The following is a 20211-nucleotide window of genomic DNA, read 5'->3' on the forward strand; positions in this document are numbered from 1 at the left end:
GATTTACCAGGTTATTACTAAATAAACTGTTCACCATCTGGGACCATTCAACAGTCTAGATTTACCAGGTTTATTACTTCTAAATAAACTGTTCACCATCTGGGACCATTCAACAGTCTAGATTTACCAGGTTATTACTAAATAAACTGTTCACCATCTGGGACCATTCAACAGCCTAGATTTACCAGGTTATTACTTGTAAATAAAAACACTTTTTGGGGTTCTCAAAATGCTTACAATTGTTTTGATTATTGCTTGAACAGTAATAATATTAGTAATAAAATAATATTTGGTTGTGATAGTTGCAAAATACTTATTTTGGATGCAGCAGTTGTTATAGCTTAAATGCTAAATGCTCATTGACAGACTGATAGCAAAAGCTAGCCAAAGAGCATTTTACTGGTGTTTTTAAGTATAAAGCAGTTGAATTGCGAGGATGACGCAAACATTATAATAAGCAGAACATTCAAACAAGCCTTACAATTCTAATCCAATAGTGGTGTGAAATGCACTCATAAGCAACCTGGAAATGGAGGCTATTTTTGCTGTCAGCCTATGAGAACTCCCCTGAGTTTTCCCCCACGGTGGTGAGTTAGTGAATAGACACAGAGCTTAATGTGAGTTTCCTTGAGTAGCACTCCTGATCTTGCGCTGTAATATTCAAAATACATTGTGAAAAACTAAAATCTTCGCTCACCATTGTTCCTCCATGCAGATATACTACATCCATAACTAGCGGTTTCCTCATTACCAGATATACTACATCCATAACTAGTGGTTTCCTCATTACCAGATATACTACATCCATAACTAGTGGTTTCCTCATTACCAGATATACTACATCCATAACTAGTGGTTTCCTCATTACCAGATATACTACATCCATAACTAGTGGTTTCCTCATTACCAGATATACTACATCCATAACTAGTGGTTTCCTCGTTAGCATGGAGGAGTTTCTGCAACCAAATTGTGTGCACATCGCCCTCATGCGGCAATTTTAGCAAACACAGAATGGGGCTTATATTGGTGGCCAAACGTTGCCTGGCACACTGCTTGGTTTAGGCAACTTTAAAAATGTATTTCTAGCCTACAATCATCCCCTTTACTACTAAGGTGAAAGAAATAAGACTAAATATGGCTATTGTTGCTCACTTGACTGGTCTTATTAAGACAATTGTCAAATAAGTTTGTACACAACATCATGGGGATCACCGTTTAGCTAAAATAAACAGTGAATTTCTGCTGTTGTGGCCTTTAACCTTCTGTCTGTCTTTGTTGTTCACACAGGAGAGAGACGTGACTACCGTGGATCCTCTGGGGAGCCTCAACAACATCATGAAGCTGACGAGGCAGAGAAGAGTCTTTCCACATCAGAACATCTCAAGAAACAGCAGCGGAAACGCACAGGGAAGAAACCTCACTGCTGCTCTGACTGTGGGAAGAGATTCACCTCTTCAGCAGACCTCAAAAGACATCAGAGAATCCATACAGGAGATAAACCGTACAGTTGTGATCAATGTGGGAAGAGATTTACTGATCTAAGCAGCCTGAAAAGACACCAGAGAATTCACACGGGAGAGAAACCTTACAGCTGTGATCAATGTGGGAAGAGTTTTAATGTTCCAAGCAGCCTGAAAACACACCAAAGAATTCACACGGGAGAGAAACCTTACAGCTGTGATCAATGTGGGAAGAGTTTTGTTTCATCTAGCCAGCTGACTGTACACCAGAGAATACACACAGGAGAGAAATGTTATAGCTGTGATCAATGTGGGAAGAGTTTTGTTTCATGTAGCCAGCTGACTGCACACCAGAAAACACACACAGGAGAGAAATCATATAGCTGTAATCAATGTGGGAAGAGATACTCTGGTAAAAGATCTCTGATTAGACATCAGAAAATACATGAAGGAGTTTCATGACATCAATGAAATGTCACAATGTAGAAGCCGAAACATTTTCACCTTGTTCTATTGATTTCAGTGTTGTGTTTTCATGAATTGAATACCAAGTGTGTCATCAGTCATCTTGCCGTCAGCATGGCAAAGAGGTGGCTACTTTGAAGAGTCTCAAATATAAAATATATTTTGATTTGTTTAACACTTTTTTGGTTACTACTTTTTTTGGTTACAACATTCCATATGTGTTATTTCATAGTTGTGATGTCTTCATTATTATTCTACAATGTAGAAAATAGTTACAAGTAAGGAAAACCCTTGAATGAGTAGGTGTGTCCAAACTTCTGACTGGTACTGTATGTCTGAAAGCTATCAAATCAAATTGTATTAGTCACATGCGCCGAACACAACAGGTGTAGAGCTTACAGTGAAATGCTTACTTACGAGCCCCTAACCAACAATGCAGTTTTAAAAAATACAGATAAGAAATAAAAGTAACAAGTAATTAAAAAGCAGTAAAATAACAATAGCTAGACAATATACAAGGGGTACTGCTACAGAGTCAATGTGCGAGGGCACCGGTTAGTTGAGGTAATATGTACATGTTGGTAGAGTTATTAAAGTGACTATGCATAGATGATAACAGAGAGTAGAAGCGGTGTAAAAGAGGGGTGGCAGTAACCGAAAGGTTGCTAGATCAAATCCCTGAGCTGACAAGGTAAAAATCTGTCATTCTGCCCCTGAACAAGGCAGTTAACCCACTGTTCCTAGGCTGTCATTGTAAATAAGAATTTGTTCTTAACTGACTTGCCTACTTAAATAAAGGTAAAATAAAAGCCATTTGATTAGGTGTTTGGAGTCTTATGGCTTGGGGGTAGAAGCTGTTTAGAAGCCTCTTGGACCTAGACTTGGTGCTCCGGTACCGCTTGCCGTGCAGTAGCAGAGAGAACAGTCTATGACTAGGGTGGCTGGAGTCTTTGACAATTTTTCAGGCCTTCCTCTGACACCGCCTAGTATAGAGGTCCTGGATGGCAGGAAGCTTGGCCCCAGTGATGTTCTGGGCCGTTCGCACTACCCTTGCGTGCCTTGCGGTTGGAGGCCGAGCAGTTGTCATACCAGGCAGTGATGCAACCAGTCAGGATGCTCTCGATGGTGCAGCTGTAGAACCTTTTGAGGATCTGAGGACCCATGCCAAAAATGTTCAGTCTCCTGAGGGGGAATAGGTTTTGTCGTGCCCTCTTCATGACTGTCTTGGTATGCTTAGTTTGTTGGTGATGTGGACACCAAGGAACTTGAAGGCCTCAACCTGCTCCACTAAAGCCCCGTCGATGAGAATGGGGGCGTGCTCGGTCCTCTTTTTCCTGTAGTCCACAATCATCTCCTTTGTCTTGATCACGTTGAGGGAGAGGTTGTTGTCCAGGCACCACACGGCCAGGTCTCTGACCTCCTCCCTATAGGCTGTCTCGTCGTTGTCGGTGATCAGGCCTACTACTGTTGTGTCATCGGCAAACTTAATGATGGTGTTGGAGTCGTGCCTGGTTGTGCAGTCATGAGTGAACAGGGAGTACAGGAGGGGACTGAGCACGCACCCCTGAGGGGCCCCTGTTTTGAGGATCAGCGTGGCAGATGTGCTGTTACCTACTCTCACCACCTGGGGGAGGCCCGTCAGGAAGTCCAGGATCCAGTTGCAGAGGGAGGTGTTTAGTCCCAGTGTCCTTAGCTTATTGATGAGGTTTGAGGGCACTATGGTGTTAAACGCTGAGCTGTAGTCAATGAATAGCATTCTTCTTTTTGTCCAGGTGGGAAAGGGCAGTACGGAGTGCAATGGAGATTGCATCATCTGTAGATCTGTTGAGGTGGTATTGCAAATTGGTGTGGGTCTAGGGTTTCTGGGATAATGTTGTTGACGTGAGCCATGACCAGCCATTCAAAGCACTTCATGGCAACAGATGTGAGTGCTACGGGTCGGTAGTCATTTAGGCAGGTTACCTTAGTGTTCTTGGGCACAGGCACCCGGCATAGCGGGATTTCTTATAAGCTTCCGGGTTAGAGTCCCGCTCCTTGAAAGCGGCAGCTCTACCCTTTAGCTCAGTGCGGATGTTGCCTGTAATCCATGGCTTCTGGTTGGGGTATGTACGTACGGTCACTGTGGGGTCGACGTCATCAATGCACTTATTGATGAAGCCAATGGCTGATGTGGTGTACTCCTAAATTTCATCGGAGGTATCCCGGAACATATTCCAGTCTGTGCTAGCAAAACAGTCCTGTAGCGTAGCATCTGCTTCATCTGACCACCTTTTTATTGCTTCCTTCTTGAATTTTTGCTTGTAAGCAGGAATCAGGAGGATAGAATTATGGTCAGATTTGCCAAATGGAGGGCTTGGGAGATCTTTGTATGCTTCTCTGTGTGTGGAGTAAAGGTGGTCCAGAGTTTATTTTCCTCTGGTTGCACATTTAACATGCTGATAGAAATGAGGTAAAACTGATTTAAGTTTCCCTGCATTAAAGTCCCCGGCCGCTAGGAGCACCGCCTCTGGGTGAGCGTTTTCTTGTTTGCTTATGGCGGAATACAGCTCATTCAATGCTGTCTTAGTGCCAACCTCTGACTGTGGTGGTATGTAAACAGCTACGAAAAATACAGATGAAAACTCTCTAGGTAGATGTGTGGTCTACAGCTTATCATGAGATACTCTACCTCATGCGAGCAATAGCTCGAGACTTCCTTAGATATTGTGCACCAGCTGTTATTTATAAAAATACATAGTCTGCCGCCCCTTGTCTTAGCAGACGCCGCTGTTCTATCCTGCCAGTACAGCAGCGTATAACCAGCCTTCATTTGGCCACGACTCCGTGAAGCATTAGATATTACAGTTTTTAATTTCCAGTTGGTAGTTTAATCTTGCGCGTAGGTCATCGATTTTATTCTCCAAAGATTGCACGTTTCCTAGCAGAATGGAAGGAAGTGGGGGTTTATTGATCGCCTACAAATTCTCAGAAGGCAGCCTGCCCTCTGGCCCCTTTTATCTCCGACTCCTCTTCATGCAAATCACGGGGATCTGGGCCTGTTCCCGAGAAAGCAGTATATCGTTTGTGTCGGGCTAGTCAGACTCGTTAAAGGAAAAAAAGGATTCTGCTAGTCCATGGTGAGTAATCGCAGTCTTGATGTTCAGAAGTTATTTTCGGTCATAAGAGACGGTAGCGTAACATGATGTACAAAATAAGTTTTAAAAAAAAATACATGACAAAAAACGCAAATAAACAAACAAAAAAACAATCGGTTGGAGACACGTAAAACGTCTGTCTTCTCCGGCGCCATTTTATTTATCAAAGTAACAGTAAGTAATTAGTGGTAATTACCTATTATTACACAGCATGTAAAACCAACGATAACGCCCCCTGCAACTTACATTTCGATGCACTCACAACATTCAGACATTTGTGTTACTGTCGACAATAAAAAGTCCTCAGAAACAGGCTTCTTCTCCCTTCGGTCGATGATGACTCTCTGACCTGAGTGGGCAGGTGCAGTGTCCAGATGCGCATTTCCAAGCTCTCTGATTGGTTGGGAATGGCATGGCTATGATGGGTGAGGGATATTTTAGGTAGGCTGAGCAGCCAAACTAACGGGATTTAAGGTAAACTGAAGGGACTGTAAGGGGACGTTGGGTAGAGAGGAGAGGAGCAGGATGGACTTTTAACACACTCACTACCAAATATGGTGATGAGAGGAAGCCCAGTGAAAGATGATAGAGTGAGATGGATTTTGTCCAACATTCTGCACATTTTCTCATCGATGAAACGTTTGATCTCAATACAGTTTTCTGTTTCCATAACTAAAATCTTTAACCAACAGAGTGTAGTACGTTTTCTAGACTTTACCTTTTGCCAAAATTGCGTTAAAAGGAGTGCAAGGAAAAATTCACACAGTAGGCGAAAATATCTGTTAGAACACGCCAATAGGATCTCTTGCTCGTGCTTGGCTCTGCCCACTATGATTAATTTGCTCCCATTGGAAACGATAAGGTCGGATCTATCTTGGGTTAGTTATACAAAATATTTGGCCACAAAATCGGTGAAGAACATGAGGTGTGGCTAACGTTAGCCAGCTTGAGTTTGCTACCATAGGAACTCGGTAGCACAGAGTAAATCAATATGACGTTGAGAAATTGTGCATTGTGTGCAGTTTAGAAGATATCCGGAAATAAGTTAATAAATATGTAATAACGCAAAAACATAACTATTAGTACTTATAGGTAACCAGATCGTGACTACAAATAAGCTACTAACTCTTTAACCACGCTGTGTTGTTTCATTATAGATACATTTTACTCAACAGCGTTACCCAGTCAGCAGTCTGTGGCTTTAAGGCAATGCTGTTAGTGTGACGTATAATCTAGTGGACGGGACGCTTCTTTCAACAGCAGCAACAGTTAGCCACCTCGGTAGCTTGCTAGACAACATAGCCAAACCAATAAAGCTCTTCAGAGGCTTTCGTATAGCCACTGTGTTTTAAACACATTTGTGTCGTCTAGTGAGTTATCCCATTTACTTTCATATTGACGGTGTTGTTATTAGTCCGCTAGCGGGCTGGTTAAGTTAGCATTAGCTTAGCTAGCTAACATCCCGACCATGAGTTCACTAAGCTACTCTCCTCCTGCTAAAGAAGAGGTCTGCTGGACGGAGAAAGAAGCTCTCGTGAAAGAGGAGGAGGAAGAGGAGGCTGTTACAATACAAAAACAAGTGGAGGGTGAGACTGTTACAGTGAAAGAAGAAGAGAAAGACGTTTCCGTGAAAGAAGAGGAAGATGCGTTCAGAGTGAAAGAGGAGGAGGATGTTACAGTAAAAGACGAGGAGGAAGAGAAAGAGAAAGAGGATTCAGTTTTTGGAGTGAAAGAGGAAGAGGGTGAGATGACTGTCACATCCAAAAAGGAGGAGGAGGGGGAGATAACTGTCACATTGAAAAAGGAGGAAGAAGAGGAGGAAACTGGATATCTGGGCCCGGTTTCCCAAACTCATCTTAAGGTGTCCAATGGTTCTACTGATGAACTTAGTCGTAAGATGGTTTTGAGAAACCGTTCCCTGATTAACACTAGTAAGTACTGTCTTAAATACAGAGGCACAAACTCTGCAGTTGTTGAACTGATGTGTGGTGTTAAAGAGGAAATATCCAATTGCTACATCCATATTTGGACTTTTAAATGACTTTTAAATGATTTATATATAGCCATTGATTCTTGAAGAATATAACACATGCCTCATGAGCTTAGTTCAACTGTTGTACCCCATCAGAACCCCAAATAAGCTTCTTTTACTCCAATGTTTAGAAACAATGTAAATCAACACTGTATAGCCTCAATATGGTTAAAACTATAATGTTGATATCATTAGGGCCGATTTCAAGTTTTCATAACAATCGGTAATCGGTATTTTTGGACACCGATTTGCTGATTTCTTTTTATTGATTTACACCTTTATTTAACTAGGCAAGTCAGTTAAGAACACATTCTTATTTTCAATGACGGCCTACCGGGGAACAGTGGGTTAACTGCCTTGTTCAGGGGCAGAACGACAGATTTTTACCTTGTCAGCTCGGGGATTCAATCTTGCAACCTTACGGTTAACTACTCCAACGCTCTAACCACCTGCTTTACATTGCACTCCACAAGGAGCCTGCCTGTTACGCGAATGCAGTAAGAAGCCACGGTAAGTTGCTAGCTAGCATTAAACTTATCTTATAAAAAACAATCAATCAATCATAATCACTAGTTAACTACACATGGTTGATGATATTACTAGTTTATCTAGCCTGTCCTGCGTTGCATATAATCGATGCGGTGCGCATTCGCGAAAAAGGACTGTCATTGCTCCAACATGTACCTAACCATAAACATCAATGTCTTTCTTAAAATCAATACACAAGTATATATTTTTAAACCTGCATATTTAGTTAATATTGCCTGCTAACATGAATTTATTTTAACTAGGGAAAATGTGTCACCTCTTGCAACAGAGTCAGGGTATATGCAGCAGTTTGGGCCGCCTGGCTCGTTGCGAACTGTGTGAAGACTATTTCTTCCTAACAAAGACAGCCGACTTCGCCAAACGGGGGATGATTTAACAAAAGCGCATTTGCGAAAAAAGCACAATCGTTGCACGACTGTACCTAACCATAAACATCAATGCCTTTCTTAAAATCAATACACAGAAGTATATATTTTTAAACCTGCATATTTAGCTAAAAGAAATCCAGGTTAGCAGGCAATATTAACCAGGTGAAATTGTGTCACTTCTCTTGCGTTCATTGCACGCAGAGTCAGGGTATATGCAACTGTTTGGGCAGCCTGGCTCGTTGCGAACTAATTTGCCAGAATGTTACGTAATTATGACATAACATTGAAGGTTGTGCAATGTAACAGGAATATTTAGACTTAGGGATGCCACCCGTTAGATAAAATACGGAACGGTTCCGTATTTCACTGAAAGAAAAAACTTTTTGTTTTCGAGATGATAGTTTCCAGATTCGACCATATTAATGACCTAAGACTCGTATTTCTGTGTGTTTATTATAATATAATTAAGTCTATGATTTGATACAGCAGTCTGACTGAGCGGTGGTAGGCACCGGCAGGCTCGTAAGCATTCATTCAAACAGCACCTTTGTGCGTTTTGCCAGCAGCTCTTCGCAATGCTTCAAGCATTGCGCTGTTTATGACTTCAAGCCTATCAACTCCCAAGATTAGGCTGGTGTAACCGATGTGAAATGGCTAGCTAGTTAGCGGGGTGCGGGCTAATAGCGTTTCAAACGTCACTCGCTCTGAGACTTGGAGTAGTTGTTCCCCTTGCTCTGCATGGGTCATGCTGCTTCAAGGGTGGCTGTTGTCGACGTGTTCCTGGTTTGAGCCCAGGTAGGGGCAAGGAGAGGGACGGAAGCTATACTGTTACACTGGCAATACTAAAGTGCCTATAAGAACATCCAATAGTCAAAGGTATATGAAATACAAATCGTATAGAGAGAAATAGTCCTATAATTCCTATAATAACTACAACCTAAAACTTCTTACCTGGGAATATTGAAGACTCATGTTAAAAGGAACCACCAGCTTTCATATGTTCTCATGTTCTGAGCAAGGAACTTAAACGTTAGCTTTCTTACATGGCACATATTGCATTTTTACTTTCTTCTCCAACACTTTGTTTTTGCATTATTTAAACCAAATTGAACATGTTTCATTATTTATTTGAGGCTAAATTGATTTTATTGATGTATTATATTAAGTTAAAATAAGTGTTCATTCAGTATTGTTGTAATTGTCATTATTACAAATGCAAAAAAATCGGCCGGTTAATCGGCAGCGGGCCTTTTGGTCCTCCAATAATCGGCATCGGTATCGGCGTTGAAAAATCATAATCGGTTGACCTCTACCACAGCCATCTGGCTCCTACAGATAACCATTAACTTATGAGGTAAAAATCAGTCTCTATCACTTCTCAGGTACTATACTGCTGAGTATAACAATGTTCCAAGTTTAACTCAGAATCTAACAGTGCACATTCATTGTATCCTAACTTCATGGTGTGAATTGTTTGCCCTTTGATTGTTAGGTTCTATCAATTCCCCAATATATATATATATATATATAATATATATATATATATATATAATATATATATATATATCTCACCAGTTCTACATTTACCATTAATTCCCATCATGTATCATCTACAATGTTTGTTTGGTTACGGTAACTTTTGTTAATGCATTCCATATATTATTATTACAGTCTTATTGTTGTGTGGACACGTTGTTTACAGAGCTTATAACCTATGCTACACTGGTGAGAAACATGTTGGTTTATTTCATTCCATTTATTAGTTTTGTCAATTTATTAATTGTCTTTTGTTTGTAGTGCTCCTGTCAATCAAAAAGTGTTTTTTTCTTCACCTCAAACAGCAAGTAAACAAAGTCTGTTTTTACATCCATTGAGAAAGACAATAGTTCCTTAATGTAGCAGATTGGAAATATATTCCCAGCTCTCTCCCTTTAGATAACCACTCAGCATGATTTAAAAAAATAAACAATCCTCTAATCCAATGGAAACGTCATAAAATAGGCCTACCTGATAACTAATTATCCCTTGGTCTAGAGCTGTGTCTGTCTGTCCAGAACTCACTGGGTCTGGAAACTCTGATGGACCAGAATATTTTATACAAGGTTTGCTAGCGGGCCAGACCAAGTTAATACATGCAGGCTGCAATGCTTTTATTTGTTGGCTTTATGGAGGCTATTTTTACATAGTTGGCAATAAAAGTTACTTTTAGATTTGTATAATTTTCATTTATGTAGAATGTAGATTAACCACAGAAAATTATGTTGAGATACAAAGACTATTATAATTATTATTACTATTATAAATTAAATAAAACTGTTCCAGTAAAATGTGAATATGAAAATCCTAACTGGCACCAGATTGGTAGAAATGGTCAGATAAATTGGCCCTCCAAAGGGAAAAGGCTGCTGACTGCTGGTGGAGTCTATTACTGGAAACTTCAGGAGCATAACGGCAGAATTTCCGAAGAGGTTATTTTCTTCTTGAGTCATTTGTGTGTCTAAATTTGTAATCATGGTGCTTAAAGCATCAGACAAGCTCAGTAGCCTACATATAGTAGATTTTATTCAAACATAGGGTGTGTATATAGATGGAAAAAGACACGTTTTCAAATTTCGACCGAAAGAACGGACGACTCTCGGTCCACCCAGATTGGTTTTAGTCAGGGACAGCCCTAGTTTATAATGTGCGATTGTCTGCTTGATTTAGAGGAGGATCTTTGGGAAGTTATGGGTCCTACAGTAGGTCTATGTTGTTAGGTGAAGTTATGGGTCCTACAGTAGGTCAATGTTATTGTTAGGTGAAGTTATGGGTCCCACAGTAGGTCAATGTTGTTGTTAGGTGAAGTTATGGGTCCTACAGTAGGTCTGTTATTGTTACAGTGCCTTGCGAAAGTATTCGGCCCCCTTGAACTTTTCGACCTTTTGCCACATTTCAGGCTTCAAACATAAAGATATAAAACTGTACTTTTTTGTGAAGAATCAACAACAAGTGGGACACAATCATGAAGTGGAACGAAATTTATTGGATATTTCAAACTTTTTTAACAAATAAAAAACTGAAAAATTGGGCGTGCAAAATTATTCAGCCCCCTTAAGTTAATACTTTGTAGCGCCACCTTTTGCTGCGATTGCAGCTGTAAGTCGCTTGGGGTATTTCTCTATCAGTTTTGCACATCGAGAGACTGAAATTTGTGCCCATTCCTCCTTGCAAAACAGCTCGAGCTCAGTGAGGTTGGATGGAGAGTGTTTATGAACAGCAGTTTTCAGTTCTTTCCACAGATTCTCGATTGGATTCAGGTCTGGACTTTGACTTGGCCATTCTAACACCTGGATATGTTTATTTGTGAACCATTCCATTGTAGATTTTGCTTAATGTTTTGGATCATTGTCTTGTTGGAAGACAAATCTCCGTCCCAGTCTCAGGTCTTTTGCAGACTCCATCAGGTTTTCTTCCAGAATGGTCCTGTATTTGGCTCCATCCATCTTCCCATCAATTTTAACCATCTTCCCTGCCCCTGCTGAAGAAAAGCAGGCCCAAACCATGATGCTGCTACCACCATGTTTGACAGTGGGGATGGTGTGTTCAGGGTGATGAGCTGTGTTGCTTTTACGCCAAACATAACGTTTTGCATTGTTGCCAAAAAGTTCGATTTTGGTTTCATCTGACCAGAGCACCTTCTTCCACATGTTTGGTGTGTCTCCCAGGTGGCTAGTGGCAAACTTTAAACGACACTTTTTATGGATATCTTTAAGAAATGGCTTTCTTCTAGCCACTCTTCCATAAAGGCCAGATTTGTGCAGTATACGACTGATTGTTGTCCTATGGACAGAGTCTCCTACCTCAGCTGTAGATCTCTGCAGTTCATCCAGAGTGATCATGGGCCTCTTGGCTGCATCTCTGATCAGTCTTCTCCTTGTATGAGCTGAAAGTTTAGAGGGACGGCCGGGTCTTCGTAGATTTGCAGTGGTCTGATACTCCTTCCATTTCAATATTATTGCTTGCACAGTGCTCCTTCGGATGTTTAAAGCTTGGGAAATCTTTTTGTATCCAAATCCGGCTTTAAACTTCTCCACAACAGTATCTCGGACCTGCCTGGTGTGTTCCTTGTTCTTCATGATGCTCTCTGCGCTTTAAACGGACCTCTGAGACTATCACAGACAGGGGCGAAAATCTGATATCAACTTTGGAGGGGACAATTACATGAAATTTTCTCAAGAGCAATTCCTGAGGGGGACACCAAAAGTAATGCTGTAACACATAGCCTACGTTGTAATATGGTAAATGTATATTGAGGAACCAAAGAAATAAGGTGTTTGCCGTACTCCTAACTACCGGTACCCAAAACTACACAACTAATCACAACAGCAATACCATTGCCTTTAACAAATCTTAGTTCAGTCACCAGTTTAAGTTGAGAGTGGGGGTATCCATGGCATTTTCCAATTATGTTCCTATTTTACTAGTAAAAAAAATGGAGAACCTTTCATAATGTTGCCAAACAAAGACTCAACAAACTTACCTGAGACTCCCTGTCTCTGCCAGTCTGTCCCTGCATATCTGTCCCCAACTCTGCTGTCTGTGTGCCATCTGTTGCCTGCTCTGCCTAATGACATCATTGTGAAACATTTCCATTAGAATTTCATTTCTTTCTTATGAACATTTTATCAACTAGTCTTTGAGATATTAGGCTACTAGGGTTCTTACTTTGCGTTTTGGTATACTGAAAAATACTCTGATGCCCGTCTTTTTTCTGCCATTTTTCTACCTGGCTGGCTACACACACACACACACACACACACACAGTGTGCAGGTTATTTACAGTAGGAGATGGGCTTCTACCATCTTACCTTCTATCATTCTATATGGGCTTCGATCTAAAAGGTAGCTAGCAAATGTGAAACGGATTGCAGTGACAAGAGTTGACAGCTGTATGAGTTCACCATTTACACAACATATGCTGCAACCTTTTGTCATTTTAATCATTTGTTTCATATTGGCTAGCTTCCAACAATAGCTGAATTTGCAAAGCTAGCGAGCACCAATTCCGTTTCAGTGGTGTTTGCTATAATCTTTGCTACCCGGGTTAAATAAAGGTGAAATAAAATAAATAAATAAAAGTTCCCTTGCGACAATTTAGTTTTTGCAACGAGACCAGTAAATATATTTAAGACAATCGTAGAACAGAGTGTAGTTCTGTTCAGTTTGGACTTCAGTTTATCACTAACCTTATCACAGGGACTTTGAAGCACTAATTTACAGTAGATACGAACCCTCTGTTACCTTGCCAACTAAGGAACTGGCAGTGGATCAAACCATTGTGAGGCAAAGGGTGGGGGGGCGCAATCTTTTGAAACTTAAAAACGAGCTATTAAGTGTCTATAATCAGCACAATTGCTTTCATTGTGTATTAGTAATATTATTTAAATTAGATAGTTATGTTTACAGTGATATATTGGGGGGGGACAAATCATATTTTTCCCAGGATGGGGGGGTCGTGTCCCCCCCGTCCCCCCTGGGATTTCCGCCCCTGATCACAGAGCAAGTGCATTTATACGGAAACTTGATTACACACAGGTGGATTCTATTTATCATCATTAGTCATTTAGGTCAACATTGGATCATTCAGAGATCCTCACTGAACTTCTGGAGAGAGTTTGCTGCACTGAAAGTAAAGGGGCTGAATAATTTTGCACTGCCAATTTTTCAGTTTTTTATTTGTTAAAAAAGTTTGAAATATCCAATAAATTTCGTTCCACTTCATAATTGTGTCCCACTTGTTGTTGATTCTTCACAAAAAATTACAGTTTTATATCTTTATGTTTGAAGCCTGAAATGTGGCAAAAGGTCAAAGTTCAAGGGGGGCGAATACTTTCGCAAGGCACTGTAGGTGAAGTTATTGGTCCTACAGTAGGTCTATGTTGTTAGGTGAAGTTATGGGTCCTACAGTAGGTCTATGTTGTTGTTAGGTGTTGTTATGGGTCCTACAGTAGGTCTATGTTACTGTTAGGTGGAGTTATGGGTCCTACAGTAGGTCTATGTTGTTGTTAGGTGGAGTTATGGGTCCTACTGTAGGTCGATGTTGTTGTTAGGTGAAGTTATGGGTCCTACAGTAGGTCTATGTTGTTGTTAGGTGGAGTTATGGGTCCTACAGTAGGTCTATGTTGTTGTTAGGTGGAGTTATGGGTCCTACAGTAGGTCTATGTTGTTGTTAGGTCAAGTTATGGGTCCTACATGTTATTTTTCTTCACACTTACCTATTGGTGTGTAGCCCTAATATTCCAAGGCATTTGTGGACATTCTATAGCAATAGAGTGGGAAAGCGGCTGTGTGTTTGGAGAATTAATAGACTCTGCAGTAAATACAACCTGATAAAACATCTCTCTCGTCCAGGACCAGAGTCTACACAGGCCGGTACGCTATAGCCAATCAGAGCCACAGTAGACCTTAAAACAAACAAGCCATTTGCACATAGGCCTGCCATCATTCACTTAGAACTGGACTGTGTTTACAGGCAGTTGGGCCTGACATCATTCACTTAGAACTGGACTGTGTTTACAGGCAGTTGGGCCTGACATCATTCATTTAGAATTGGACTGTGTGTTTACAGGCAGTTGGGCCTGACATCATTAACTTAGAACTGGACTGTGTGTTTACAGGCAGTTGGGCCTGATATCATTCACTTTGAACTGGACTGTGTGTTTACAGGCAGTTGGGCCTGACATCATTAACTTTGAACTGGACTGTGTGTTTACAGGCAGTTGGGCCTGACATCATTAACTTAGAACAGGACTGTGTGTTTACAGGCAGTTGGGCCTGACATCATTAACTTAGAACTGGACTGTGCGTTTACAGGTAGTTGGGCCTGACATCATTCACTTAGAACTGGACTGTGTGTTTACAGGCAGTTGGGCCTGACATCATTAACTTAGAACTGGACTGTGTGTTCACCATCTGGGACCATTCAACAGTCTAGATTTACCAGGTTATTACTAAATAAACTGTTCACCATCTGGGACCATTCAACAGCCTAGATTTACCAGATTATTACTAAATAAACTGTTCACCATCTGGGACCATTCAACAGTCTAGATTTACCAGGTTATTACTAAATAAACTGTTCACCATCTGGGACCATTCAACAGTCTAGATTTACCAGGTTATTACTAAATAAACTGTTAACCATCTGGGACCATTCAACAGTCTAGATTTACCAGGTTATTACTAAATAAACTGTTCACCATCTGGGACCATTCAACAGTCTAGATTTACCAGGTTATTACTAAATAAACTGTTCACCATCTGGGACCATTCAACAGTCTAGATTTACCAGGTTATTACTAAATAAACTGTTCACCATCTGGGACCATTCAACAGCCTAGATTTACCAGGTTATTACTAAATAAACTGTTCACCATCTGGGACCATTCAACAGCCTAGATTTACCAGGTTATTACTAAATAAACTGTTCACCATCTGGGACCGTTCAACAGCCTAGATTTACCAGGTTATTACTTCTAAACAAAAATCATTTTGGGCTTCTCATAGGCTTACAATTGTTGTTTTTATTGTTGCTTGAACAGTCGCTAAGATAATATTTGGTTATGATAGTTGCAAAAATACCTATTTTGGACACAGCAGTTGTTAGCTTGAATGCTAATGCTAAGCTGGTAGCAAAGCTAGCCAAAGAGCATTTTACTGGTTGAAGTTGAAGTGTTTTTTAAGTATAAATCAAATCAAATCAAATTTATTTTTATATAGCCCTTCGTACATCAGCTGATATCTCAAAGTGCTGTACAGAAACCCAGCCTAAAACCCCAAACAGCAAGCAAAGCATGTGAAAGAAGCACGGTGGCTAGGAAAAACTCCCTAGGAAAAACTCCCTAGAAAGGCCAAAAACCTAGGAAGAAACCTAGAGAGGAACCAGGCTATGAGGGGTGGCCAGTCCTCTTCTGGCTGTGCAGGGTGGATATTATAACAGAACATGGTCAAGATGTTAAAATGTTCATAAATGACCAGCATGGTCAAATAATAATAATCATAGTAGTTGTCGAGGGTGCAACAAGCACGTCCGGTGAACAGGTCAGGGTTCCATAGCCGCAGGCAGAATAGTTGAAACTGGAGCAGCAGCACGGCCAGGTGGACTGGGGACAGCAAGGAGTCATCATACCAGGTAGTCCTGAGGCATGGTCCTAGGGCTCAGGTCCTCCGAGAGAAAGACAGAAAGAGAGAAAGAGAGAATTAGAGAGAGCATATTTAAATTCACACAGGACACCGGATAAGATAAGAGAAATACTCCAGATGTAACAGACTGACCCTAGCCCCCCGACACATAAACTACTGCAGCATAAATACTGGAGGCTGAGACAGGAGGGATCAGAAGACACTGTGGCCCCATCCGATGATACCCCCGGACAGGGCCAAACAGGCAGGATATAACCCCACCCACTTTGCCAAAGCACAGCCTCTACACCACTAGAGGGATGTCTCCAACCACCAACTTACCGTCCTAAGACAAGGCCGAGTATAGCCCACAACGATCTCCGCCATGGCACAACCCAAGGGGGGGCGCCAACCCAGACAGGAAGACCACGTCAGTGACTCAACCCACTCAAGTGACGCACCCCTCCCATGGACGGCATGGAAGAACACCAGTAAGCCAGTGACTCAGCCCCTGTAAAAGGGTTAGAGGCAGAGAATCCCAGTGGAAAGAGGGGAACCGGCAAGGCAGAGACAGCAAGGGCGGTTCGTTGCTCCAGCCTTTCCGTTCACCTTCACACTCCTGGGCCAGACTATACTTAATCATAGGACCTACTGAAGAGATAAGTCTTCAGTAACATTGGTAGGCAGACCATTCCATAAAAATGGAGCTCTATAGGAGAAAGCCCTACCTCCAGGCGTTTGCTTAGAAATTCTAGGGACAATTAGGAGGCCTGCGTCTTGTGACCGTAGCGTACGTGTAGGTATGTACGGCAGGACCAAATCGGAAAGATAGGTAGGAGCAAGCCCATGTAATGCTTTGTAGGTTAGCAGTAAAACCTTGAAATCAGCCCTTGCCTTAACAGGAAGCCAGTGTAGGGAGGCTAGCACTGGAGTAATATGATCAAATTTTTTGGTTCTAGTCAGGATTCTAGCAGCCGTATTTAGCACTAACTGAAGTTTATTTAGTGCTTTATCCGGGTAGCCGGAAAGTAGAGCATTGCAGTAGTCCAGCCTAGAAGTAACAAAAGCATGGATTAATTTTTCTGCGTAATTTTTGGACAGAAAATTTCTGATTTTTGCAATGTTACGTAGATGGAAAAAAGCTGTCCTTGAAACAGTCTTGATATGTTCTTCAAAAGAGAGATCAGGGTCCAGAGTAACGCCGAGGTCCTTCACAGTTTTATTTGAGACGACTGTACAACCATCCAGATTAATTGTCAGATTCAACAGAAGATCTCTTTGTTTCTTGGGACCTAGAACAAGCATCTCTGTTTTGTCCGAGTTTAAAAGTAGAAAGTTTGCAGCCATCCACTTCTTTATGTCTGAAACACAGGCTTCTAGCGAGGGCAATTTTGGGGCTTCACCATGTTTCATTGAAATGTACAGCTGTGTGTTGTCCGCATAGCAGTGAAATTTAACATTATGTTTTCGAATGACATCCCCAAGAGGTAAAATATATAGTGAAAACAATAGTGGTCCTAAAACGGGACCTTGAGGAACACCGAAATTTACAATTGATTTGTCAGAGGACAAACCATTCACAGAGACAAACTGATATCTTTCCGACAGATAAGATCTAAACCTGGCCAGAACTTGTCCATGTAGACCAATTTGGGTTTCCAATCTCTCCAAAAGAATGTGGTGATCGATGGTATCAAAAGCGGCACTAAGATCTAGGAGCACGAGGACAGATGCAGAGCCTCGGTCTGACGTCATTAAAAGGTCATTTACCACCTTCACAAGTGCAGTCTCAGTGCTATGATGGGGTCTAAAACCAGACTGAAGCGTTTCGTATACATTGTTTGTCTTCAAGAAGGCAGTGAGTTGCTGTGCAACAGCTTTTTCTAAAATTTTTGAGAGGAATGGAAGATTCGATATAGGCCGATAGTTTTTTATAATTTCTGGATCAAGATTCGGCTTTTTCAAGAGAGGCTTTATTACTGCCACTTTTAGTGAGCTTGGTACACATCCGGTGGATAGAGAGCCGTTTATTATGTTCAACATAGGAGGGCCAAGCACAGGAAGCAGCTCTTTCAGTAGTTTAGTTGGAATAGGGTCCAGTATGCAGCTTGAGGGTTTGGAGGCCATGATTATTTTCATCATTGTGTCAAGAGATATAGTACTAAAACACTTTACTATCTCCCTTGATCCTAGGTCCTGGCAGAGTTGTGTAGACTCAGGACAATGGAGCTTTGGAGGAATACCCAGATTTAAAGAGGAGTCTGTAATTTGCTTTCTAATGATCATGATCTTTTCCTCAAAGAAGTTCATAAATGTATTACTGCTGAAGTGAAAGCCATCCTCCATTTGCGAAGGCTGCTTTTTAGTTAGCTTTGCGACAGTATCAAAAAGAAATTTCGGATTGTTCTTATTTTCCTCAATTAAGCTGGAAAAATAGCAGTTGAATTGTGAGGATGACACAAACATTTATATTAAGCAGGACATTCAATCCAAAAATAGAGTGAAATGGAGGCTATTTTTGTTGTCATTCTATGAGAACTTCCCTGAGTTTTCCCCCATGGTGGGGAATTCGTGAATAACGACATAGAGCTTAATGTGATTTTCCTTGAGTAGCACTCCTGATCTTGCTCTGATTATGTGTGGTAATATTCAGAATACATTGTGAAAAACCAAAAATCTTCGCCCACCATTTTTACTCCACGCAGATGTACTACATCCGTAACTAGCGGTTTCTGCATTAGCAGGGACGATTTTCTCCTTTAGCAGGGAGGAGTTTCTGCAACCAAATTGTGTGCACATCGCGCTCGTACGGCAATTTTATTAAACACAGAAAGGGGCCTATATTGGTGACCAAAAGTCATCTGGCACACTGCTTAGGATTTCAGCAACTTTAAAAACGTATTTCTAGTCTACAATCATCCCCTTTACTACGAAGGTGAAAAAAATGACTAAATATGGCATTGTTGCTCACTTGACTGGTGTTATTAAGACAATTGTCAAATAAGTTTGTACACAACATCATGGGCATCACCTTTTAGCTAAAATAAACAGTGGATTTCTGCTATTGGGGCCTTTAACCTTCTGTCTGACTTTGCTGTTCACACAGGAGAGAGACATGACTATCGTGGATCCTCTGGGGAGCTTCAACAACATCATGAAGCGGACGAGGCAGAGGAAAGTCTCTCCACTTCAGAACTCCTCAAGAAACAGCAGCGGAAATGCACAGGGAAGAAATCTCACTGCTGCTCTGACTGTGGGAAGAGATTCACCTCTTCAACAGACCTCAAAAGACATCAGAGAATCCATACAGGAGAGAAACCTTATAGCTGTGATCAATGTGGGAAGAGTTTTACTGTTTCAAGCAGCCTGAAAACACACCAGAGAATTCACACGGGAGACAAACCTTATAGCTGTGATCAATGTGGGAAGAGTTTTAATGTTCCAAGCAGCCTGAAAACACACCAGAGAACACACACAGGGGAGACACCTTATAGCTGTGCTGACTGTGGGAAGAGTTTTTCAAAATTATATACATTACAATCACACCAGAGAATTCACACTGGAGAGAAACTTTATAGCTGCTCTGACTGTGGGAAGAGTTTTTCAAAATTATATACATTACAACTACACCAGAGAATTCACACTGGAGAGAAACCTTTTAGCTGTAATCAATGTGGGAAAAGGTTTATTCACTCAAGCTGCCTGAAGGTACATCAGAGAACACACACAGGAGAGAAACCTTATCGCTGTGATCAGTGTGAGAAGAAATTTGTTACATCTAGCAGTCTGACTGTACACCGGAGAACACACACAGGAGAGAAACCTTATAGCTGTGATCAATGTGTGAAAAGTTTTACTTCATCTAGCCATCTGACTATTCACCAGCGGACACACAAGAGAGAAACCTTGTAGCTGTAATCAATGTGGGAAGAGTTTTACTCAGCTAAACATCCTGATATTACACCAGAGAACACACACAGGAGAGAATTCTTATAGCTGTGATCAATGTGGAAAGAGAGATGATGGAAAATGTTTGAAAA

At 41.2% G+C, this 20211-nt stretch overlaps 2 protein-coding genes across 2 annotated transcripts in view; both read left to right on the top strand.

Moving 5' to 3' along the window:
* Positions 1-2105, top strand: part of LOC106593733 (uncharacterized) — a 50541-nt gene extending 48436 nt beyond the window's left edge. Inside the window, exon 7 of the mRNA XM_014185113.3 lies at positions 1291-2105. Coding sequence (XP_014040588.3) covers positions 1291-1925 — 635 coding nt within the window. The 3' untranslated portion in view covers positions 1926-2105. The remainder of the gene's footprint in view (positions 1-1290) is intronic.
* A 4190-nt stretch (positions 2106-6295) lies between these two features.
* Positions 6296-20211, top strand: LOC106562544 (uncharacterized). Its single transcript, XM_082967952.1, has 2 exons — positions 6296-6993; positions 19278-20211. The coding sequence occupies exons 1-2, from the start codon at positions 6531-6533 to the stop codon at positions 20081-20083; spliced, it is 1269 nt and encodes a 422-aa protein (XP_082824078.1). The 5' UTR covers positions 6296-6530; the 3' UTR covers positions 20084-20211.

This window comes from Salmo salar, chromosome 02 (genome assembly GCF_965601325.2).
Source record: "Salmo salar chromosome 02, fSalSal1, whole genome shotgun sequence".
NCBI classification, from domain to species: domain Eukaryota; kingdom Metazoa; phylum Chordata; class Actinopteri; order Salmoniformes; family Salmonidae; genus Salmo; species Salmo salar.

Coding starts and splice junctions, on each gene's coding strand:
- LOC106562544 (XM_082967952.1), top strand. CDS start 6,531: ATGAGTTCACTAAGCTACTCTCCTCCTGCTAAAGAAGAGGTCTGCTGG. Junction 6,994..19,277: donor CCGTTCCCTGATTAACACTA/GTAAGTACTGTC, acceptor CTGTTCACACAG/GAGAGAGACATGACTATCGT.